We start from the raw sequence: 18292 nt of genomic DNA on the forward strand, positions 1-18292 counted from the left end.
GCGTTGAGGAGGTTTAAGGGATCAGAATGAGGTTCAAGTTTCGGCGCCGACATTCCTTGTTGGGTTTAGATTGAGGGAGAAGTGGAGTAGATGGTGTCTGCTCTGTGCTAGTGCCGGGATTGAAACGGAGTTGCATGTGAAGACTTGGTGGGAGACCGGGATAGAGATATTTTGAACGGCGTTGAGATATCGTTACGCATATGACGCATTAAATATGCCTTGGAATGAATGGAGTCGTGTTTCGGAAATTAGGAAGAAGTGGGTTCCTATGACGCCGCTTACAGCTAACTCTGTAGACTTCCATATATGAATCATGATTGCATCTTCGTTTTTCGTTGAGTGCAAAGAAAAGCACAATCCATTCGTTTAATCTAATATTCGCTTGTTACTACTTCAGGATGTATGCAATTGCGCCCCCCTCTACGCCCCAGGACACAGAGGCTGAGACGGCCGTCGAAGACACCGCCGAACCAGTGCTGCAACTCGCCCGAACATTCTCTCTGACTCGTACATTCTCCGCGCTCTCAACCAACATCAACCCATTCCTCGCCCAAGACTCCCACCTTGACCCGAAATCCCCAGACTTCGAGCCTGAATCATGGGTCAAGGCCTTGCTTCACACTTTCTCCAAAGACCCAAGCAAGCATCCGCGGTATACAGCTGGTGTATCCTGGCGAAATCTCAGTGTGCATGGGTTCAGCGATCCAACCGAGTTCCAGAAAGATGTGCTTAATGTTATCTGGAGAAGTCCCCTTGCTGCGTTGAATTGGTTTGCGAAGAGGAAGCAGAAGGTCAAGATTATCTCTGATTTTGATGGCTTGGTCAAGAGCGGAGAGTTGCTTCTTGTGCTAGGTCGTCCGGGGAGGTATGTCATCAACGATTGTAACCACTAATGTGATTCTAACATAAAATTACAGTGGTGTTTCTACACTTCTCAAAACGATCGCTGGGCATACTCACGGCTTACACCTCGACGACTCATCCGAGTTCAACTACCAAGGTACCCTCCCCCCAATCATGCTGTCTCACGTCGTCTAATCTTCTAGGCATCCCCTGGGATCTAATGCATCGCAACTTCCGTGGAGAAGTAATCTACCAAGCCGAAACAGACATCCATTTCCCCCAACTAACCGTCGGTGACACCCTGCTCTTCGCCGCCCTCGCCCGCACACCCCAACACATCATCGCCAACATATCCCGTCACGTCTACGCCGAACACATGAGAGACGCCGTAATGGCCATGTTTGGTATCTCCAACACGCTCAACACCAAGGTTGGCGATGACTTTATCAGAGGCGTTAGTGGCGGTGAGAGAAAGCGTGTTAGTATTGCAGAAGCGATTCTGAATCAGAGCGCCATTCAATGTTGGGACAATAGCACGAGGGGGTTGGATAGTGCCACGGCGCTGGAGTTTGTGAGGAAGTTGAGGCTTGGGACGAAGCTTGGTGGTGCTAGTGCGGTTGTTGCGATGTATCAGGCTAGCCAGGCAGCGTACGATGCAAGTATCCCCTCAACCCTAGCACCTAACAGAAGTCTAACTGTCATCCACAGGAGTTTGACAAGGTCCTCCTCCTCTACGAAGGCCGCCAGATCTTCTTCGGCCCAACAAGCGAAGCGACACAATACTTTACCGCCATGGGTTTCGAATGTCCTCCCCGCCAAACGACTGCCGACTTCCTAACATCCCTCACAAACCCTGACGAACGCATCGTGAGACCTGGTTTTGAGAATAAGGTCCCCCGCAGTCCCGATGAATTCGCCGATGAGTGGAGAATGAGCCAACACAGGTCATCACTTCTCAGTGACATCGCTGCGTTTGAGATCCAGTATCCTCTCGACGGGAAACAAGTTGAGACGCTGAAGGGTATCAGAAGAGCTCAGAAGGCTAAGTTCACGTCCGTCACCTTCTATCACTGAGATGTTGAAATACTGACCTATTTTGAAGATCTGACAAGAGCCCTTTTACAATCTCGATCCCAATGCAGATCCATTTATGTATTGGTCGAGGTGTTAAGAGACTTCTCGGTGACAAGACCTTTTTCGTTGTTACTATTGCAGTCAACTTTGTCATGTCACTTGTTCTTGGTAGTGTTTATTTCGACTTACCCAGCACTGCTGACGCTATGAACCGACGAGCCTCGGTGATTTTCTTCGCTATTCTATTCAACGGCCTTAGCAGTGCTCTGGAAGTATGTTAACTACTTCACCATGGACTTGTTCTTACTGACTGTTGGATAGATCCTGGCTCTCTATGTCCAGCGACCGATTGTCGAGAAACATGCAAGATATGCCCTATATCGACCTCTTTCCGAGTCTGTCTCTTCCATCATCTGCGATTTACCGTCCAAGATAATCTCAACTCTCGCTTTCAACATTCCGCTCTACTTTATGGTGCACCTCCGTCGCGATGCCTCGGCTTTCTTTATTTTTCTCCTCTTCGGCTTTACCACTACGATGACTATGTCAATGATCCTTCGCACCATCGCCCAGTCCTCCAAGACGGTCCATCAAGCCCTCGTCCCCGCTGCCATCTTCATAATAGGCTTGGTCATCTATGCTGGATTCGTCTTACCTATTCGTAGTATGAAGGGCTGGCTCAGGTGGATCAACTATGTCAACCCGATCGCTTACGCTTACGAATCTTTGGTCGCCAACGAGTTCTCCGGTAGGTCTTTTGGATGTCAGACAATGATACCGTCTGGTCCGGGGTACGAAGATATTGAGCCGATGCAGAGAACCTGTTCTGTTGCTGGTGCTCTGCCAGGCCGGGATTTCATAGACGGTGATTTCTTTATGGGGACTGTTTATAAGTACCACTACTCGCATCTATGGAGGTACGTTATAACATGTATCTTCTAGACTTAGCTAACTTGTTAGGAACTTTGGCATCCTCATCGCTTTCATCATCTTCTTTACCTTTACGTATCTCTTTGCGGCGGAGTACTTCTCGTCCGAAGCATCCAAGGGTGAGGTTCTCGTATTTCGCAAAGTCAAGAAATCTCGGCATCCAGAGACCTCCGACGAAGAAGCCGTCAAGTCCGAATTTCAGCCTGCGCAAGTAGTGAATGATGACATGGATCACGTTCCGACTGAGAAGCCACCGAGCTCCTCTACATTCTGCTGGAGAAATGTGTGCTATGATGTTAAAGTCAAGGGCGAAACACGCCGCATTCTCTCAGACGTTAATGGCTGGGTTCAGCCCGGAAAGCTGACGGCTTTGATGGTAAGTCACCTTTACCTTTTTAATACGTGCTCTAACAATTGCAGGGTGCCACCGGAGCCGGAAAGACCACGCTTCTCGACGTTTTAGCCGATCGCGTTACTGTGGGTGTCATCACGGGCGACATACTTGTCAATGGACTACCGCGTGGCAAGTCATTCCAGAGAACCACCGGATACGTACAGCAGCAGGACATTCACCTCGAGACGTCTACTGTGAGAGAGGCGCTTCGATTCAGCGCAGCTCTCCGGCAACCGTCTTCTGTTTGCATGCAAGACAAGATAGACTACGTTGAAGAGGTGATCAGCCTGTTGGAGATGGGTTCATATGCAGATGCTGTCATAGGAGTTTCGGGTAAAGGTATGTCACTCTGCCAATCTATAGCTGTTGCAGACGACTAACAAATCAGGTCTAAACGTAGAGCAAAGGAAGCGCCTTTCCATCGGTGTCGAGCTAGTCGCCAAACCCGAAGCCCTTATCTTTCTTGACGAACCAACCTCTGGGCTCGACAGTCAAACAGCATGGGCAATCGTGTCTCTCCTCAAGAAGCTCGCAAACCACGGTCTGGCTATCCTGTGTACCATTCACCAGCCATCCGGCATCATCTTTCAGCAATTTGACCGACTTTTACTTCTGGCGAAAGGTGGCAGGACTGTTTACTTTGGCGATATTGGTGAGAATGCCACTGCCTTGACGGGATACTTTGAGAGACATGATGCTGTTCAGTGCCGACCGGAAGAAAATCCCGCTGAGTGGATGCTCCACGTTATCGGTGCTGCACCGGGTGCTCATACGAATCGTGACTGGGTCGAGACCTGGAAGGCGAGTTCTGAGTTCCACGGTGTTCAGAAGGAGCTTGACAGCCTGGCCCAGTCGAGACACGTTACTAGCGAAGCAGACACACAGGATACCTCTTACGCTGCTTCGGTTTCACAGCAGTTCCTGGCTTGCACTCAGCGCGTTGCCCAGCAATACTGGCGAACGCCAACCTACATCTACTCCAAGCTCTCCCTTTGTTTCATCACGGTAAGGCAGCCACTGACCCTTCACAAACATTTACTAACATATCTCAGAGTCTCTTTATCGGCCTCTCTTTCCAAAACTCCCCACTATCCCTCCAGGGTCTCCAGAACCAACTCTTCTCGATCTTCATGCTCCTCGTGATCTTTGCATTCCTAATCTACCAAACAATGCCAGGCTTCGTCACCCAACGAACACTCTACGAAGGTCGCGAAAGATCTTCAAAGACATATGCTTGGTACAATCTCATTCTCGCCAACACAGTCATCGAAATGGCTTGGAACTCTGTGGCATCTTTGGCGATCTACTTCCCGTTCTACTTCCTCGTTGGTATGTATGATAATGGTCGCATCACGGATACGCAGCATGAGCGAGGGGCATACATGTTTCTCTTGACGTGGGCTTTTATGGTGTATGAGGGAACGTTTGCGCATATGTGTGTTGCTGGGGCGCCGACTGCTGAGGTTGGAGCGACGCTTGGGTTGTTCCTATTCATGATGGCTCTTGTCTTCTGCGGGTAAATCACTTGTTTCCATGATCTTTTCGGTCTTCTAACATTTACACAGTGTCCTCGTACCATACGCGAGCCTCCCTGGATTCTGGACCTTGATGTATCGCGTCTCTCCCTTGACCTACCTCATCGGTGCCATGATCTCAAATGGCGTTGGCAAGCAAGAGTTAACATGCTCAGAGATCGAGTTTCTACAATTCCAGACGCCAGCAAATCTCACTTGCGGCGAGTATGTTGGCCAATTTGTGCAAGCGGTCGGAGGCGCTCTGTCCAACCCAGGGTCGAACCAGACGTGCCTTTACTGTCCGATTGCTTCGACTGATACATACCTTACAACTCTGAGTATTCTCTACAGTGAGAGATGGAGAAACTTTGGTCTGCTGTGGGCTTTTATTGTGTTCGATATCATTGCAGCGTTAGCAGCATATTGGTTGATCAGGGTCCCTAAGAAGGGAACACGATTATTGTTTTGGAAGAAGTAGACTTTTTCAGGCCACTTAGTACTTTCGGTACCCCACATCAAGAGACTTTCTATTCATATAGTTGCTTCTTAGTTCTTGGAACCTCCCTAATACATCCCTTGTATCCAAGTCCGCCTTAGATTTAGAGAACAGAAGCAAAGCAGTTGGGAACAAGGACTCTGTCGCCAGAGTCAGCGTTGCAATCCGCCTCAGTGAAAGCAGCAGCATCCGGGAGTAATTCGCAAGTACGTGACTCGATATCAGGTTTCCCTCCGAGTTCCTCGCAACGACCACTGAGCCTGAACGTGCGCTGAGGAAGCCGACCAGCGGCAACGTCATCGTCAGTGGTAACGCAGAAGCAGTCAATAGCCATGACGGTGCTGTATTCGGCATATGTCAGTGGAGAATGGAGAGGAAAGAGGAGGGATTTACCTAACGGAAGAGAGAAGGGCGATGGTGAAGAACTTCATTTTGATGATTTTGCTAAGACCTGCTTAACTTTGGTGAAATAGACTGGTACTTTGTTAGACTTTATCAGATGAGTCTAGTATATTAAGTGATTACCTTGAGTTGTGGTTATCGAAACCTGGGGAGGGGAATGGCTGATCTGATAAGGAAGTAGATGAAGAGATATTGATGATGCTGCTACTTAGATGTTCTAGTCGAGGAATGAAGCACCTCTTATAGTCAGCATAGATCGATGATCTAGTTAATCATCTACACTACCTAGTAGTCCAGACAGGAGAAATGGGGTTTCGGTTCAACAAAGGAGTCTTTGCATGTCTGAAACCAGTCGATGCGAGTCATTGAAAGTTTATTTTCTCTACTGTTCCATATTCTCGCGGTTTGACTCAAGTCATCTCAACACTATCATCGCATGATTCCAAGCAGAAGACGGCTTGTAATATTATTACATTCCTAAAAAAGAATCCAATTCGCAAACGATACTAAGGCTAAATTGTTCTGAAACTGCTTCTATGCTATAGGCTCGGAAGGCATAAATCCGAGACGGTGTCACGTTTGCCTCAGAGAAACTCAATTTACTGACTAGGGCTTACCAACTTGGAGTTGAAGCCAGGACGATAGATCCAGGGCTTCTCAATTGAATAGATGGAGAATAATATGAGTCCATGCAGGAATGTTTGAATGCATGTTTATTTCTATGAGAAGTGCAATGCTTATGTCGCTTTCTTCCGATGACTCCTAGGTCTCAATAATTCATCTCATACATCGAGGCAATTCCTTGCTTAGTCATGAAGACAAGAAGCTGATAATCATAAGCTGATAATTATCTTTACTGCAGTATACTCAGATCTCAACAGAAAGACGCCGTTGATGAATGAACTTCTGATATGTCCTCATGACGCATTGCGAATTTGAGGGGTAGATTGCCAAGATCCCTGAAACCAGTCTTGGCAATTGTGAAGGAACTGCAGTGTTATGACTAGAGCAGATTTTCCTATTTGACAGTTAAGGTTTAGATGAGACCGCAGTGCCGTTCGTTTCACATCCATGCATAATTGTAAGCTTAACCTGCGTCAGCCCAATTAGGTTAATAAAACCGCTGTCAAAAGTTCATACACGATTGAATTACTGCATTCGCTCAATGTATTCTACAGATCTGTTAGAGAATCTGAATAGTCTGATTTCGTAGTGAACTTTAATTTGAAAACGGACCATCTTCTTAGAGTGTTGATACGGGTGTAGGAGAATCAGGGCCTTTGAATGTTCAAGATCTGATCAGAAGGCGCGATGTTGGAATATCCCATGACTCGCCAGTCTGACTCCTGGATACTTTGGGAATAGTCATCTTTCTTGGTGTTCATGCGCCATAGATAGAGTTCTTTACAAGCTTGTCCAATGATTGTCTGTCGATAGCCCTGGCAACTGGTTTCTGTATAAAGAGCATTCCCATTGCCATTGCCGATTCAACATCTTTCTCAACAGTCGCAACATCAACAATTCTTCTTCCTCACTTCTCATTCTATTCTTTTCAGAACAAGCTGGTCTTGACCTTTTCATTATTTAAGTATGCCCATACCGTCGTTAAATCCCAAAGCCCTTACAGTGCTAGAACATGACTAATCTCCCTCCAGAATTTCATCATGAAGGCCTCAATCATCATCACCACCATCCTCACCACCTCCGCCTGGGCCGGCACCCTCCCCACCAAGCGCCAAAACGCCGCCAATGAGGCTGCCCTCCAGCAAGCCCGCGAAGACTCCGCCAAAGCTATCGAGGGCGGACAGGGCCGTGGACGACTTCTTCTCGACGAGGGAAATTGCAGCGAGGCTTGTAAGCGGTGTCGTCTTTCTGCTACTACCACTGCTGTTGCTGAGGTCTTTGCCTGCGGTACGGCTGCTGTTGCTGTGGATGTTCTGACCGCTGGTGCTGCGGTGTTCCTTGAAGCTGCTGGTTTTGTGTTTTGTGAGGCTTCGGTTATTACTAATTTGAATGAGAAGGAGGAGACTTGTCTTAAGGAGTAAATGACCAGGAAGATGGGATTTCTTGGTCGGCGTTGAGCTTGCACGGAAAAATGTTATCTTAGAGGTATAGCCATCTACTGTTCAGCTGCTGTTGACCATGCGTTCGATCTCGACAATAAATCCCAACATTCAGCCGTTATTCTATAACCCTACCTCGCTACCATTCCCATGAATATTGATGAAATCCTCCTAGAATTCCCGCGATCATGCTGCCCCTTCCCCAACCGAAAAGATTATCTCCAACGGCTCCTCCCGTCCAATCCACCATTCATGATCAATCTCACAAAGCTCAGGGTCCACCCAAGGGATGCCCCTTGGAATCTGCCCTTTTCTATCTCGCATAAACGCTTCTACATCCCGACATCTATAAATCATGGTTCTCGTATATCTCTTTCTCGTATTATACGTGCACTCCCCATTTTCGCTTTCAGGATCACTTGCCCAGACGTGGCTGAATCTTTTCTCCTCTGGTATGCAAGCGGGACTTTGATCCAGTGTATGTCCCAAACGAAGCGATTCCTTGTCGAAAGTCCCTTCTTCAGCGTTGATGAGGGCTGCTATCAAGGACCCTTCCGTCTCAGCGCACCATGGACCTTCCTTTCCACTTTTCAGTATGAGGCCCAATGCCTTTCGACGCCAGAACGGGCTTCTGTATTTCTTTGCTGTGAAATACAATGGGTGAATTATGCCCATTTCAGGCACGAAAGACGGTAGCCAGTCCGAGTTCTTGCGTCTTGGCGCACCTTGGAGGCTTTTGCTCAATAACAATGCCCCAATTGATGTGATGATTTCTTCAAATTCCGGGCCGTAACAATCGTAGACTGTCTCACGTGGCTCGAGAATAGTGGCGGTGTTGACCAGAGCAGCGAGACATTGAGATCGTAGAACGATGAGCGATTCGTGTGATTCGGTATTAGAAGTAGCTGGGATCTCGTTGAGTGATAGCCACTGCTTCAAATTGGCAAGCTGTCGGCCCTGTTCTATAAGAAGTTCGGGTGGAATCGTGCGGCGACTGGTGTACTTGTACCGGAAGGCTTTGGCGGTGAAATGGTAGCTTGAGTGTAGAATCTTGAACAGTGACCCATCTGGTGGATAGGACTGTAGTACCTCACCCATGACAAATGGTTTCATGGGAAGATTTGGGGGATGGGATACGGCGTATGTAGCGACATGGAGGTCAAGCTTCTTCAAGAGCAACACAAGACTATCGGTATCAACCTCTGCAAGAAGTTGTTTATCGGTCAGTGACATCATGAGGGAGAAAGTACCCTGGAGATGCACAAGGGCCTTGTTGAGTCTCTGCTGCAAAGCCTCCACAAACCCAAGGAACAGACAGGCAACGACACATGGAATGGGACCATTCGGCAAGGTGACAAGGTCTTGCTGCACCAACCTCAGGGCCTGTGAGTAACGCTTTGTGGTTTCAAAGCCTGGCCGTGGAGATGTGCCTCTGAGGACATATTCGCTGTAGGATGTGCCGAATGCCTCGATGGCGGCGCGTACTGAGGGGATAGATTGGGCTAATTGGAGGACGGTACAGGACCAGAATGTTTGCTCAACATTGTTCCTTGCACGACGGGGACTCTGGACCAAGACTTTACAGCCGAGGTCGACGAACGGACTCGAGAGGGAATAGGGGTTAAAGGCGAGGGATCTCAAGGTCGAGATGATTATTGCCGAGGGTGATTGCGACGAGGAGGAGTCTGAGGGCGAAGAAGAGGCGGATACAAGCGATAAAGTCGTCGATGCAGTGTTATCCGAGTCTGGATATGCACCTCGGGGATACCCTTGGCATTCTCGCTTCGAAATTAAGCACCGTTGACAAGCCGGCTTGCCTTCATCGCACTTGATTCGCCGGGCCCTGCACGAGTCAGCATTGCAGTAACAACGAGAGAACACGTGTCATACTTGCACGTGAAACAGCCAAACTTGGACTGCTTAACATTGGTCCTCGTTCTCTTGGGTTTAGTCGCATCTACCATCTTGGCTTGCTGAAGACCGAGGAGACAGAAAATGCAAAGACCGAAGGCGTTATTAAAACCGTCAGCAAATCAGCCCCCGTCCCCACGAGGCTGACAGGGAGTCATGATCGCCAAAACGATGCTAGCGCAAACTGAAAGACCGAGCGATTAATGGGGCGAAGAAGATAAGTGTCCAATTAGAATTAGCCCGGCTTACGATGGGAAAAGAGGCTGAGACAAAGACCGAGGTGAAGGATTCTCTTCAATCCTGTGCCTGAGACGATTGACCAATTGGAACAAGAATCGATAAGATTGGACCTGACTAGGGGACGTAATCTTTTATCGTATGCTTAATTTTGGTGACGCGTTTCAGATCCTCAGACCATGATGAGATTGCTGCTTTCTTCGACGCTCGGTCTTTTGACCAATCAGAGATGATGGCTATAGTTAGATAATTCGTATCAAACACCGAGATGTGATGAATTTTCGCAAAGGGCGTAGAAGAACGAGGAAACGGGTTGATATATAAGCGAGCGCTGAAATCTCAACCGAAAGAATGTTCAATTCCAATTAAACACAACATTTTGCATCGCCTCCTCCTATCGTATCTCGTCAACAACAATATCACTTCTCACGATGTCCTCAGACCCACTCATTTGCACTCACATCTCCAAAGAGTGCCCTATCGAGCTCACAACTTATGGCTATCGTCCTAATCTCGGCGGCAACATTTTCTTAGCTGTGCTTTTCGGCATCGCATTCGTTGCTAATATCGTCCTCGGCATTCGTTTCCGCATCCGCGCCTATGCGATTGTTCTCAGTCTGGGCTGCTTAGCCCAAGTCTTGGGCTATGTCGGACGCGTGGGGATGTACTTTCAACCATTCAACGCGATACCCTTCCAAGCGCAGATCTGCTGCCTGATTATTGGCCCTGCATTCAACAGCGCGGCTGTATATCTCATGCTAAAACATATCGTTGCGCTCTTTGGAGCCAAGTGGTCTGTGCTGAAACCAAAATGGTATACTATCATCTTCATCACTGCGGATGTTGTATCGTTGGTTTTGCAAGCTGTTGGCGGTGGTATCACAGCGACTTCTGACTTCAGCACGGACAAAGATAGGATCGAAATGGGCAATAATATCATGATGGCGGGTATAGCTTTTCAAGTCGTGACGCTATCAATCTTTGCGATACTTGCAACTTTATTCTGCGTCAGAAGAATGAGAGCTCTTACTACGAATCCTCTTGAGGGCAATTCCCTCCAGGCTTGGCGAACTCTTCGCTTTAGATTGTTCTTGGGTGGACTTACGACGGCGTTTATGGCGATTTATATCCGCTGCGTGTATCGCATTGCGGAGATGCGAGGCGGTTGGGGCAATAAGCTCATGAGAGAGCAAATCCCTTTCATTATCTTTGAGTCAGTGTGAGTACTGCCTTGAACTCTAGACTATGGTCAAACGAACTGCTAATAACATGGGTGAAGCATGATTCTCATTGCGACTTTGTCGCAGACCATTCTACATCCTGGATATTTCTTCCCGTGGTTTGTCGATCAGACCCCCAAGCTTGGTAAGATATGTCAAAGGACAAAGTGACCTCCGAAACTAATAACTTCTAGATGCTGAAAGCTCATATACGGAACTGTCTGTTGTATCTGGATCACGAGTAGGATTTGAGGGGTCGAAATAGTTGGCTGGAGAAGCACGAGTGATGGATATTTAAGGAATTAGAGGGGTTCATTCAGTTGCATATATAACGAGTTGCAAAAGCGCGAGTGGTTAAAATAGCGTGTGATAAATCATTGCAGAGTTTACCACTTGATAGAAAATTTATATTTCATTTGTAGTAAATATTCACTTTCTTTGCGACGACTAATGCATCCTCTTCGCACTTAACAATATGCTACTAACAAATTGTATACCAATCATGTGACTCGATCTTTTATGACAACTAGTGTTGAAACTTGCAGACCTAAGGGATCAAGTTACCCGCCACGACCTTTGAAGGGCCTCCTCACCTTTGGTCTTGCGGTAGCCTCAACAACTACAAGGGGAGACAAGCTTTGCAAACAGGAGACAACAAGACTTGAGGAGCATTAGCGGCCTACGGGGATCTTGGAAGGTCAATGCATCTTTGATTGGTCACCGTTACTGGCTGGGATGACCTGAGTTGTGATCTGACGCGCCAAGCTGCAAGGATCAGGACTGCTCTCTACTGCTGATGGCAATCATCTACTATCAGATGAAGTTCATTCCAACTGCAATGCTGAGCCTTACCTATCGAAGTCAAAATGTACTTCTGGAGCTCTCTAAAAGGCTCCTGAAAATATCATTTGGCATGCTCGCGAGCTCTATCACGTCCAAGTCGATGAGGGAAACCGCAATTAGACAATCTCACCAATGACGCTTACAAGAAATAACAGTTCTTACCAGTGCAACGTTCTGCCACTCCCGCCACTCCCGAACCATCTCAGAGCTTATTATAACACCATTCTGCGATGGCAAGTGCAATAGCCAACCCAACGCCCAATGTAATACATCTCACTGCAGGAAGCATGCCACTGTGAAGCACAAAGCCCTATGGGGAAAATGCAATACTACATCGCTTGGGATGAAGCCTACCAACCTCTTAGTCACAGATTGCCGTCATATCATCTTATCGATACACAGTCCAATATTATGCATTGATATCGCTGCCTGTGAACAACGAATATGCTGGTTAGCATCTGACTATGGATCCTCTTCTATCCATTGCCGAATCATCACTTGCAAGTTCAATTGATGCAAGAATTAGCGTTATCTCGCAAGATTGACAAAACGTCATTTTGAAGAGTTCTTATCAACAGCTGAAAATAAATGTCCATATTTAAAAGAAGGCTGCAGGTTGCCAAGGCAGCCACTAGGTGAACACATCAGTTCATTTCAATCTTATGCAGCCGAAAACGCCTCTGTTGATCACAAACTTGGCTATACCAATGAATTGCTTCACTGGGTTTCCACTGCGAGCCATATCTCAATCACATTTATCACACAACGTCAAGGCTATTGATGCAGCCGACGCCATTATTCCCAGCAAGGCTGCCCAAAGTAAGCCCAGCAATATCTCACGCAGATGGTAACATCACGACACAAGGATAGAAATCATTTCTCACGACATTACTCTTCTCATGCATTGTTGCCTCAAAGCAGAAGGTTATATCCGGCACCTTCTATGATTCATCACTGACATAGTCAAATGTATAACTGCAACCACCACTAACAAAACGTTGTTGTCGCTACGTTTTAGCGTCATCGACTTTTCTCTGATCGCCCTGATCGGTCATCAGTAGGCTCAGGTACCTTGTCTCCACGGGCCAATCACTACACCCCTGCGATTGCGCAATCTGACAACTCCCCTCTATCCCCATATAACAGGTTGTCAGCAGTCACAGTCTATTGGCGTGAGTTTTCTTGGAACGCGGGGCTTGACCTGAAGCTTGCAGATGCAGAGTAAGCCCAACAGGACCGGTCAACGTGTTACAAGGCCTGGATCACTGTGACTGTGCAGGCCTATTGGTTTGTTTCTGACACTCACGTAAGGCTGGGATGGAGGTGAGCTTGCATCCTTCAAGGTAACGCTGTCAAAACAAGATTTTGGGAATGTCATCCAAGCGGAAAACTCTACAGATGTATCTCGGAAAATAACGTGCCAAGATATGGACTTGAGGAGTGTGTGGGTCACGGGTCGTGAATTCAGCTGGCCCGGTAAATGGCTGTTGTTATTCTTGGCTCTTAGAGTGTAACGTGGTGTAGCCACCACCTCCGCGTTAAAGGCCCGGTACCTGTAAATCCCCCGCAAACCGGTAAAAACGGTAGTCACTGGGCATATTGGCATTTAGACTACAGTTTCACCATTGTGAGTTCGATGTCAAAGCGTCCCGTGTAGATAAGCGTATCGATCACGCAATCGGGTGTGCAGTTCACGTCAGTTCAAGCCTGCGATAGTGCAAACCGTTAAAATAGTACAGAGCTTGTTTCTTTCACTCGTCGAATGATACGCTCTGATAAGATAGCCTGATATGCGAAGCGACCCTCCAAACACAACGGTCAACCGGTAAGCTGACTTATAACAAAATCGCCACAACAGATGAGCTTTACCATATTCCCGTCCCGCTTGCTTCAATAAAGGGTGTCGACCTGCATTAATACTTGTTCATGGCTGCATAAACACGAGCTGACCGGCAGATACGAGCTTATGGCTGAAGATAATTGTTATGATTGGCAGGTGAAGGTGAAAATATTGAATAACTCAACAAGAGCTTTCAATATTCGGCCGAGCGGGATTGAGGTTGGGTGTTGGTGAGAAGATGAGGCCAACTTGGGTGATGGTACGATTGAGCATGTGCATCTCGCAATATGTAGTAATCGAGCAACTCATCGAGAGACGTTGGACAGCAGAAGTGGACGGCCTATATGGAGACGACTTGTATAAAGAGGACTTGTGATCTCCTCATTCCAAGACTCGCTCAGGCTCAACCACTGACTCAACTCTCCTCACCACTCTTTCAAGAGCATCACCAAATCTCCATCATACCTTCGCTCCATCCGCCAAAATGAAGTTCTCAACCTTCATCGCTCCTCTCATCTCAATCCCTCTGGCCTTCGCCAGTCCCAACCCCAACAACGACCACTACCCACCTCCCCCCAAGACCAAGACCGTGACCGCAACAGTTACCCACACCGTCACCAAGCCCATCTACAAGCCCCCGATCACCAAGACCGAGACTGTCACCAAGAAGTACCCCGTCACCAAGTACGAGACCGAGACCGTCACAAAGTACAAGTGGAAGCCTCCCGTCACCAAGACCGAGTATGTCACAAAGTGGAAGCCCCCCGTGACAAAGTACGTCACCAAGACCGAGACCGACACCGTTACCAAGTGGAAGCCTCCCGTCACCAAGTATGTCACCAAGACTCAGACCGACACTATCACAAAGTGGAAGCCTCCCGTCACAAAGACAAAGACAGAAACCGACACGGTTACCAAGTACAAGTGGAAGCCTGCCATCACCAAGTACAAGACCGAGACTGTTACCAAGACTGTCACCAAGCAGCCTTATCCCACTTACCACAAGCCCGGTGGTGGCCACAAGGAAGGCAAGGACTACAAGGCTTAAGAGATCTATACCTCTCATTCGACAGCCTCAGAGGTTCATGTTCTTACCTCTGACCTGGTCACTTCTGGCAGTAGTCCAAAGTGACAGGTGTTGCCTCCGGCAAGGCTATGATGGATCATGACGCTACACGACACTCCTTAATTATTTAATGTCTTCATTTGTCACTGTATACGCGCTATCGCCACTGCACGTTAAGCTAGTGGGGAGGGAGCTGCCACTTGGTGGCTCTTCTTTGGCGGTTCGGATAAAATTTCTTCTTCGAGACATTCGTTATATAGTGGACATAGCCGCGGTATAACAGCGACTACACTTATCTATAGATCTTACATAGCTTGGATGATATTACCGTTTACTTTAACATTAAGACCATTAATGCAATGAAGGTGATCGTGACTGCCTAGATCATATGACTCATTTCGACGAAGGAGGTTAAGGTTGTAGGACCCCAAGCACCACGTAGCGAAAGGAACCAAGTATAGAACGACTCTAAATATGCTTTTCTAATCTACAGCCCGTTATTTTAAGCACTGTCTTTTCTCCGCCGGCCCTCCAAGTTTAAAAGCAAATAAAAAAAACGGTCGACTCTTCTGCGCTGGTATTCCTGACTCAGGAATTTCCTCCGCTGATAGTATATCTCATCCAGACAGCCCTTGGTTCTTATACCAAGACCTCAAGGCCTTTTTTCTAACCAGCTTTGGAGCTCGATATCAGGAGTGACGTCAGAGGCTCTTTGGCTTTCTATCAGCACCTTTATGATTGAAGCTATACGGGCATACTTCTCCCAATTTATAAGCTTCTCATCAGGATTCCGAGACGTTTCGCCTTTTTTGGAGGGTATATTCTTTATACCTCTCCTCTATGAAGACGAGGTCGCTCAGATATGACCCGTGGAAATGGAGGCCAGGAGCTCAAGATTGATGCGCGAAGCGCCTTGCGATTCTCAGACAGGCCAACGGTTCGTTCCAGGGAGTGGAGTGACTCCTTTGCTTGCAACGACAGAGCATCGTAAGGCTGTTCAAGCCTGGATACAGACGTATTATCCAGGCCCGAGGTCAGAGCCACCAGTCCATCAAGCATTCCAGCTGGAAAAGATGTTGCATGATCAGAACTCAACCTTCTATGACAAAACCACGCGTCTTAGGTTCAGTTTCTACAAGGACGCTCTCCTTGACCCAGTTGGGTATTCCGTTGGTGAGCCGCGACAGGTCGACACGGTAGGGTGTCTCCCGATTCCCGAACCAGTTACCTACCACCAAGAGGTTCCTTTGGTTGAATAGCACAGAACACTTGCATCTGCTTGGACGTGATCTGACACGCGAGGTATTTGTATCACATATGCAAATTGGCTAGCTACTCCCCGCGGGCTGTGAAGAAACTATTTGACATTTCCAAAGTTATGCTACTTCCGTGCTGACAGGGGTGGTTCCCTTAACTACAGGGAGGTGAAAGAGAGTTGAGCATATTATACTGCGGCGCAGTACACAGGCACCTGACGTTATGGGGCAGAAATGCAGACAACATGGGTAAAGTCTCACATACCTCACATCTCAGAAAGGAGTTCAACGGTAGTAGGGAGCGTTGATCTAGGCTCGGACTTTGCGACTCTAGCCAAACCCTGAGAGTTCTGTGATAAGGTTAAGAGGTTAAAAGAGGCTTTAGCCCTGATATAAAGGTAATAAAAACAATGAATATATATCGATAATATATTTCTTACCTTTATTAATACCTAAAGAAATAAGTTTGAATTAAAAAGCTAAATATTTTAATACTAACGTACACGATAAGCGTGCGAGACAGATAAGTGCGCGAGACAAAAATCTTAACCTTCATCAGATAAATCGCAATAAAAATACAACAGATTATCTAATCAATTAAAATCAATTACTATATTAATTCTCAATAGCCTGAATACCCTCTTGACAGGTTCTTGCATTATGCCCGGCCTTATTGCATTTGCTACAACGCCGACCACCTGGTCGCTCTGACCTTCCTCGACCACCACTTCTCGATGATTCGCCTACTATCTGCATATCCACATCTGCCTGATTAATTATCTCTTGGGCTTCCCCTATAGTCATATTCCCTCTTCTCTGTAGGCGTGTTCTTTTTGCCCTACGCCGCCGGCTAAGCATCTCATTTGCCTGACGAAGGTCCCGGTTCTCAGCCTCTAATAAGGCTATCTTGTGTAGAAGAATGCTCTGTCCTTTCTCAAAATACTTCACAGCTTCAATTATTGACTCAGGGGAGCTGCTCTTGTGATTTCTGATCCTTCCTTGCAGATACTTAGAGTGAGATTGGGTCTCTAGTATTGTCTTTGGGGTCCTTGAAGTCCAAGGGGTTGTAAGTTCAGTGACCTCCTGGGGAGGCGTTGGGGTCCGTAGTTGTATATCAAGCTTCGAGATAACATGTTCTGGGTTAAAGGGAGCAAGCCCGGCTCCTCTAAAACCTCCCTTAATATTTTTCTCAGTTATAGTAACTTGGAATGCGGCATAAAAGGCCAGGAAGAAGTCAGTCTTCTGGATATGGGTTATCCTCCTTTTGATCAGTTGGTCTATTTCTCGACCATATGCCTTTTTCAGCGGCCCAAAGCACCCGACGTCAAGGGGCTGAAGTAGGTGTGATGAATGAGGCGGCATACAGAGTGTAATAATATTGTGTTCCTCACAATATATCTGGAAATCGGCTGACTGGTGACTTTCATGACCATCGAGGATCAAAAGACGATAGGCACCAACTGATCGGTCAGTTGTAGCCCGATCAAAGTGCTTTAGCCAGTCGAGGCCCGTCTCATTATCTGTCCAGCCATTTTCAGTTGTGGCAATAACCCAGGTGGCAGGGAGGTTGCTTTCTTCATACCAGTTCTGAAGGTGAAATTCGCCTGTAACCACGATGAATGGATCAATCGCCTGGCCTTCTGCATTAATCGCTTGAATTACCGTAGCCCATTCCCGATTTCCAGGCTGGACTGATTTTGGGTTTCCACGCCTCTCCGAGCTGGTAACAACTATACCACGCGAAATCACGCCCATCATAAAGCCGGTCTCATCAAAGTTCCAGATATCATCTGCATAGATGCCGTATTTTGCGATTATGTTCTCTACGAGCCTAAACCAATTGCGAATGGTAGTCGGATCTTCGCATTGGGCCCTGCGATAGTCATATCTCCTCTGAAAACGCGTCTTGAGCTGTGGTTGCCGCTTAATAAAATTGATAGCCCAGCGCTTGCCAACTGGTGATGCGTCGCGGTCAGCAAGCAGTCGATTCGCCATTTCTTCAACATCACGATGCCGGGGAGGGAATCCTCGTGAATCTAGGTCAAGGATATACTGGACTATAACCTGTTCCTCTAGATCACTTAGTTTCCGAGAGCTGGGGATATAATCCTCACGGGCTTGCCTGCCCTGAGATCTGAAGTGGAGGGTCTGGAAGTGGACGTCATAAAGCTTTGCAGCTCGTCGCAGACTTAATTTTGGGTCA

At 47.4% G+C, this 18292-nt stretch overlaps 6 protein-coding genes across 6 annotated transcripts; 4 read left to right on the forward strand and 2 right to left on the reverse strand.

The window, feature by feature from the left end:
* Window positions 1–258: 258 nt before the first annotated feature.
* On the forward strand, window positions 259–5233 carry FOIG_12809 (uncharacterized protein; the record flags this gene model as incomplete). The annotated part of the gene is made up of 12 exons (XM_031213748.1): window positions 259–865; window positions 918–1000; window positions 1047–1502; window positions 1531–1532; window positions 1555–1895; window positions 1946–2189; window positions 2239–2834; window positions 2878–3223; window positions 3268–3580; window positions 3630–4246; window positions 4294–4757; window positions 4807–5233. Exons 1-12 carry the CDS (start codon window positions 399–401, stop codon window positions 5231–5233), a joined length of 4356 nt encoding a protein of 1451 aa, XP_031056706.1. The 5' UTR covers window positions 259–398.
* A 121-nt stretch (window positions 5234–5354) lies between these two features.
* On the reverse strand, window positions 5355–5682 carry FOIG_12810 (uncharacterized protein; the record flags this gene model as incomplete). The annotated part of the gene is made up of 2 exons (XM_031213749.1): window positions 5355–5592; window positions 5645–5682. 2 exons carry the CDS (start codon window positions 5680–5682, stop codon window positions 5355–5357), a joined length of 276 nt encoding a protein of 91 aa, XP_031056707.1.
* A 1635-nt stretch (window positions 5683–7317) lies between these two features.
* FOIG_12811 (uncharacterized protein) lies at window positions 7318–7698 on the forward strand (the record flags this gene model as incomplete). The annotated part of the gene is made up of 1 exon (XM_031213750.1): window positions 7318–7698. The coding sequence occupies one exon, from the start codon at window positions 7318–7320 to the stop codon at window positions 7696–7698; it is 381 nt and encodes a 126-aa protein (XP_031056708.1).
* On the reverse strand, window positions 7625–9730 carry FOIG_12812 (uncharacterized protein). The gene is made up of 2 exons (XM_031213751.1): window positions 9607–9730; window positions 7625–9559 (listed from the first exon to the last, which is right to left on the reverse strand). Exons 1-2 carry the CDS (start codon window positions 9678–9680, stop codon window positions 7903–7905), a joined length of 1731 nt encoding a protein of 576 aa, XP_031056709.1. The 5' UTR covers window positions 9681–9730; the 3' UTR covers window positions 7625–7902.
* Window positions 9731–10295: 565 nt separating this feature from the next.
* Window positions 10296–11437, forward strand: FOIG_12813 (uncharacterized protein; the record flags this gene model as incomplete). The annotated part of the gene is made up of 3 exons (XM_031213752.1): window positions 10296–11083; window positions 11144–11229; window positions 11279–11437. 3 exons carry the CDS (start codon window positions 10296–10298, stop codon window positions 11347–11349), a joined length of 945 nt encoding a protein of 314 aa, XP_031056710.1. The 3' UTR covers window positions 11350–11437.
* Window positions 11438–14039: 2602 nt separating this feature from the next.
* On the forward strand, window positions 14040–15181 carry FOIG_12814 (uncharacterized protein). The gene has a single exon (XM_031213753.1). The coding sequence runs from the start codon at window positions 14252–14254 to the stop codon at window positions 14813–14815; it is 564 nt and encodes a 187-aa protein (XP_031056711.1). The 5' UTR covers window positions 14040–14251; the 3' UTR covers window positions 14816–15181.
* The last annotated feature ends 3111 nt before the right edge of the window (window positions 15182–18292 follow it).

Source organism: Fusarium odoratissimum (genome assembly GCF_000260195.1).
Source record: "Fusarium odoratissimum NRRL 54006 unplaced genomic scaffold supercont1.28, whole genome shotgun sequence".
NCBI lineage: Eukaryota > Fungi > Ascomycota > Sordariomycetes > Hypocreales > Nectriaceae > Fusarium > Fusarium odoratissimum.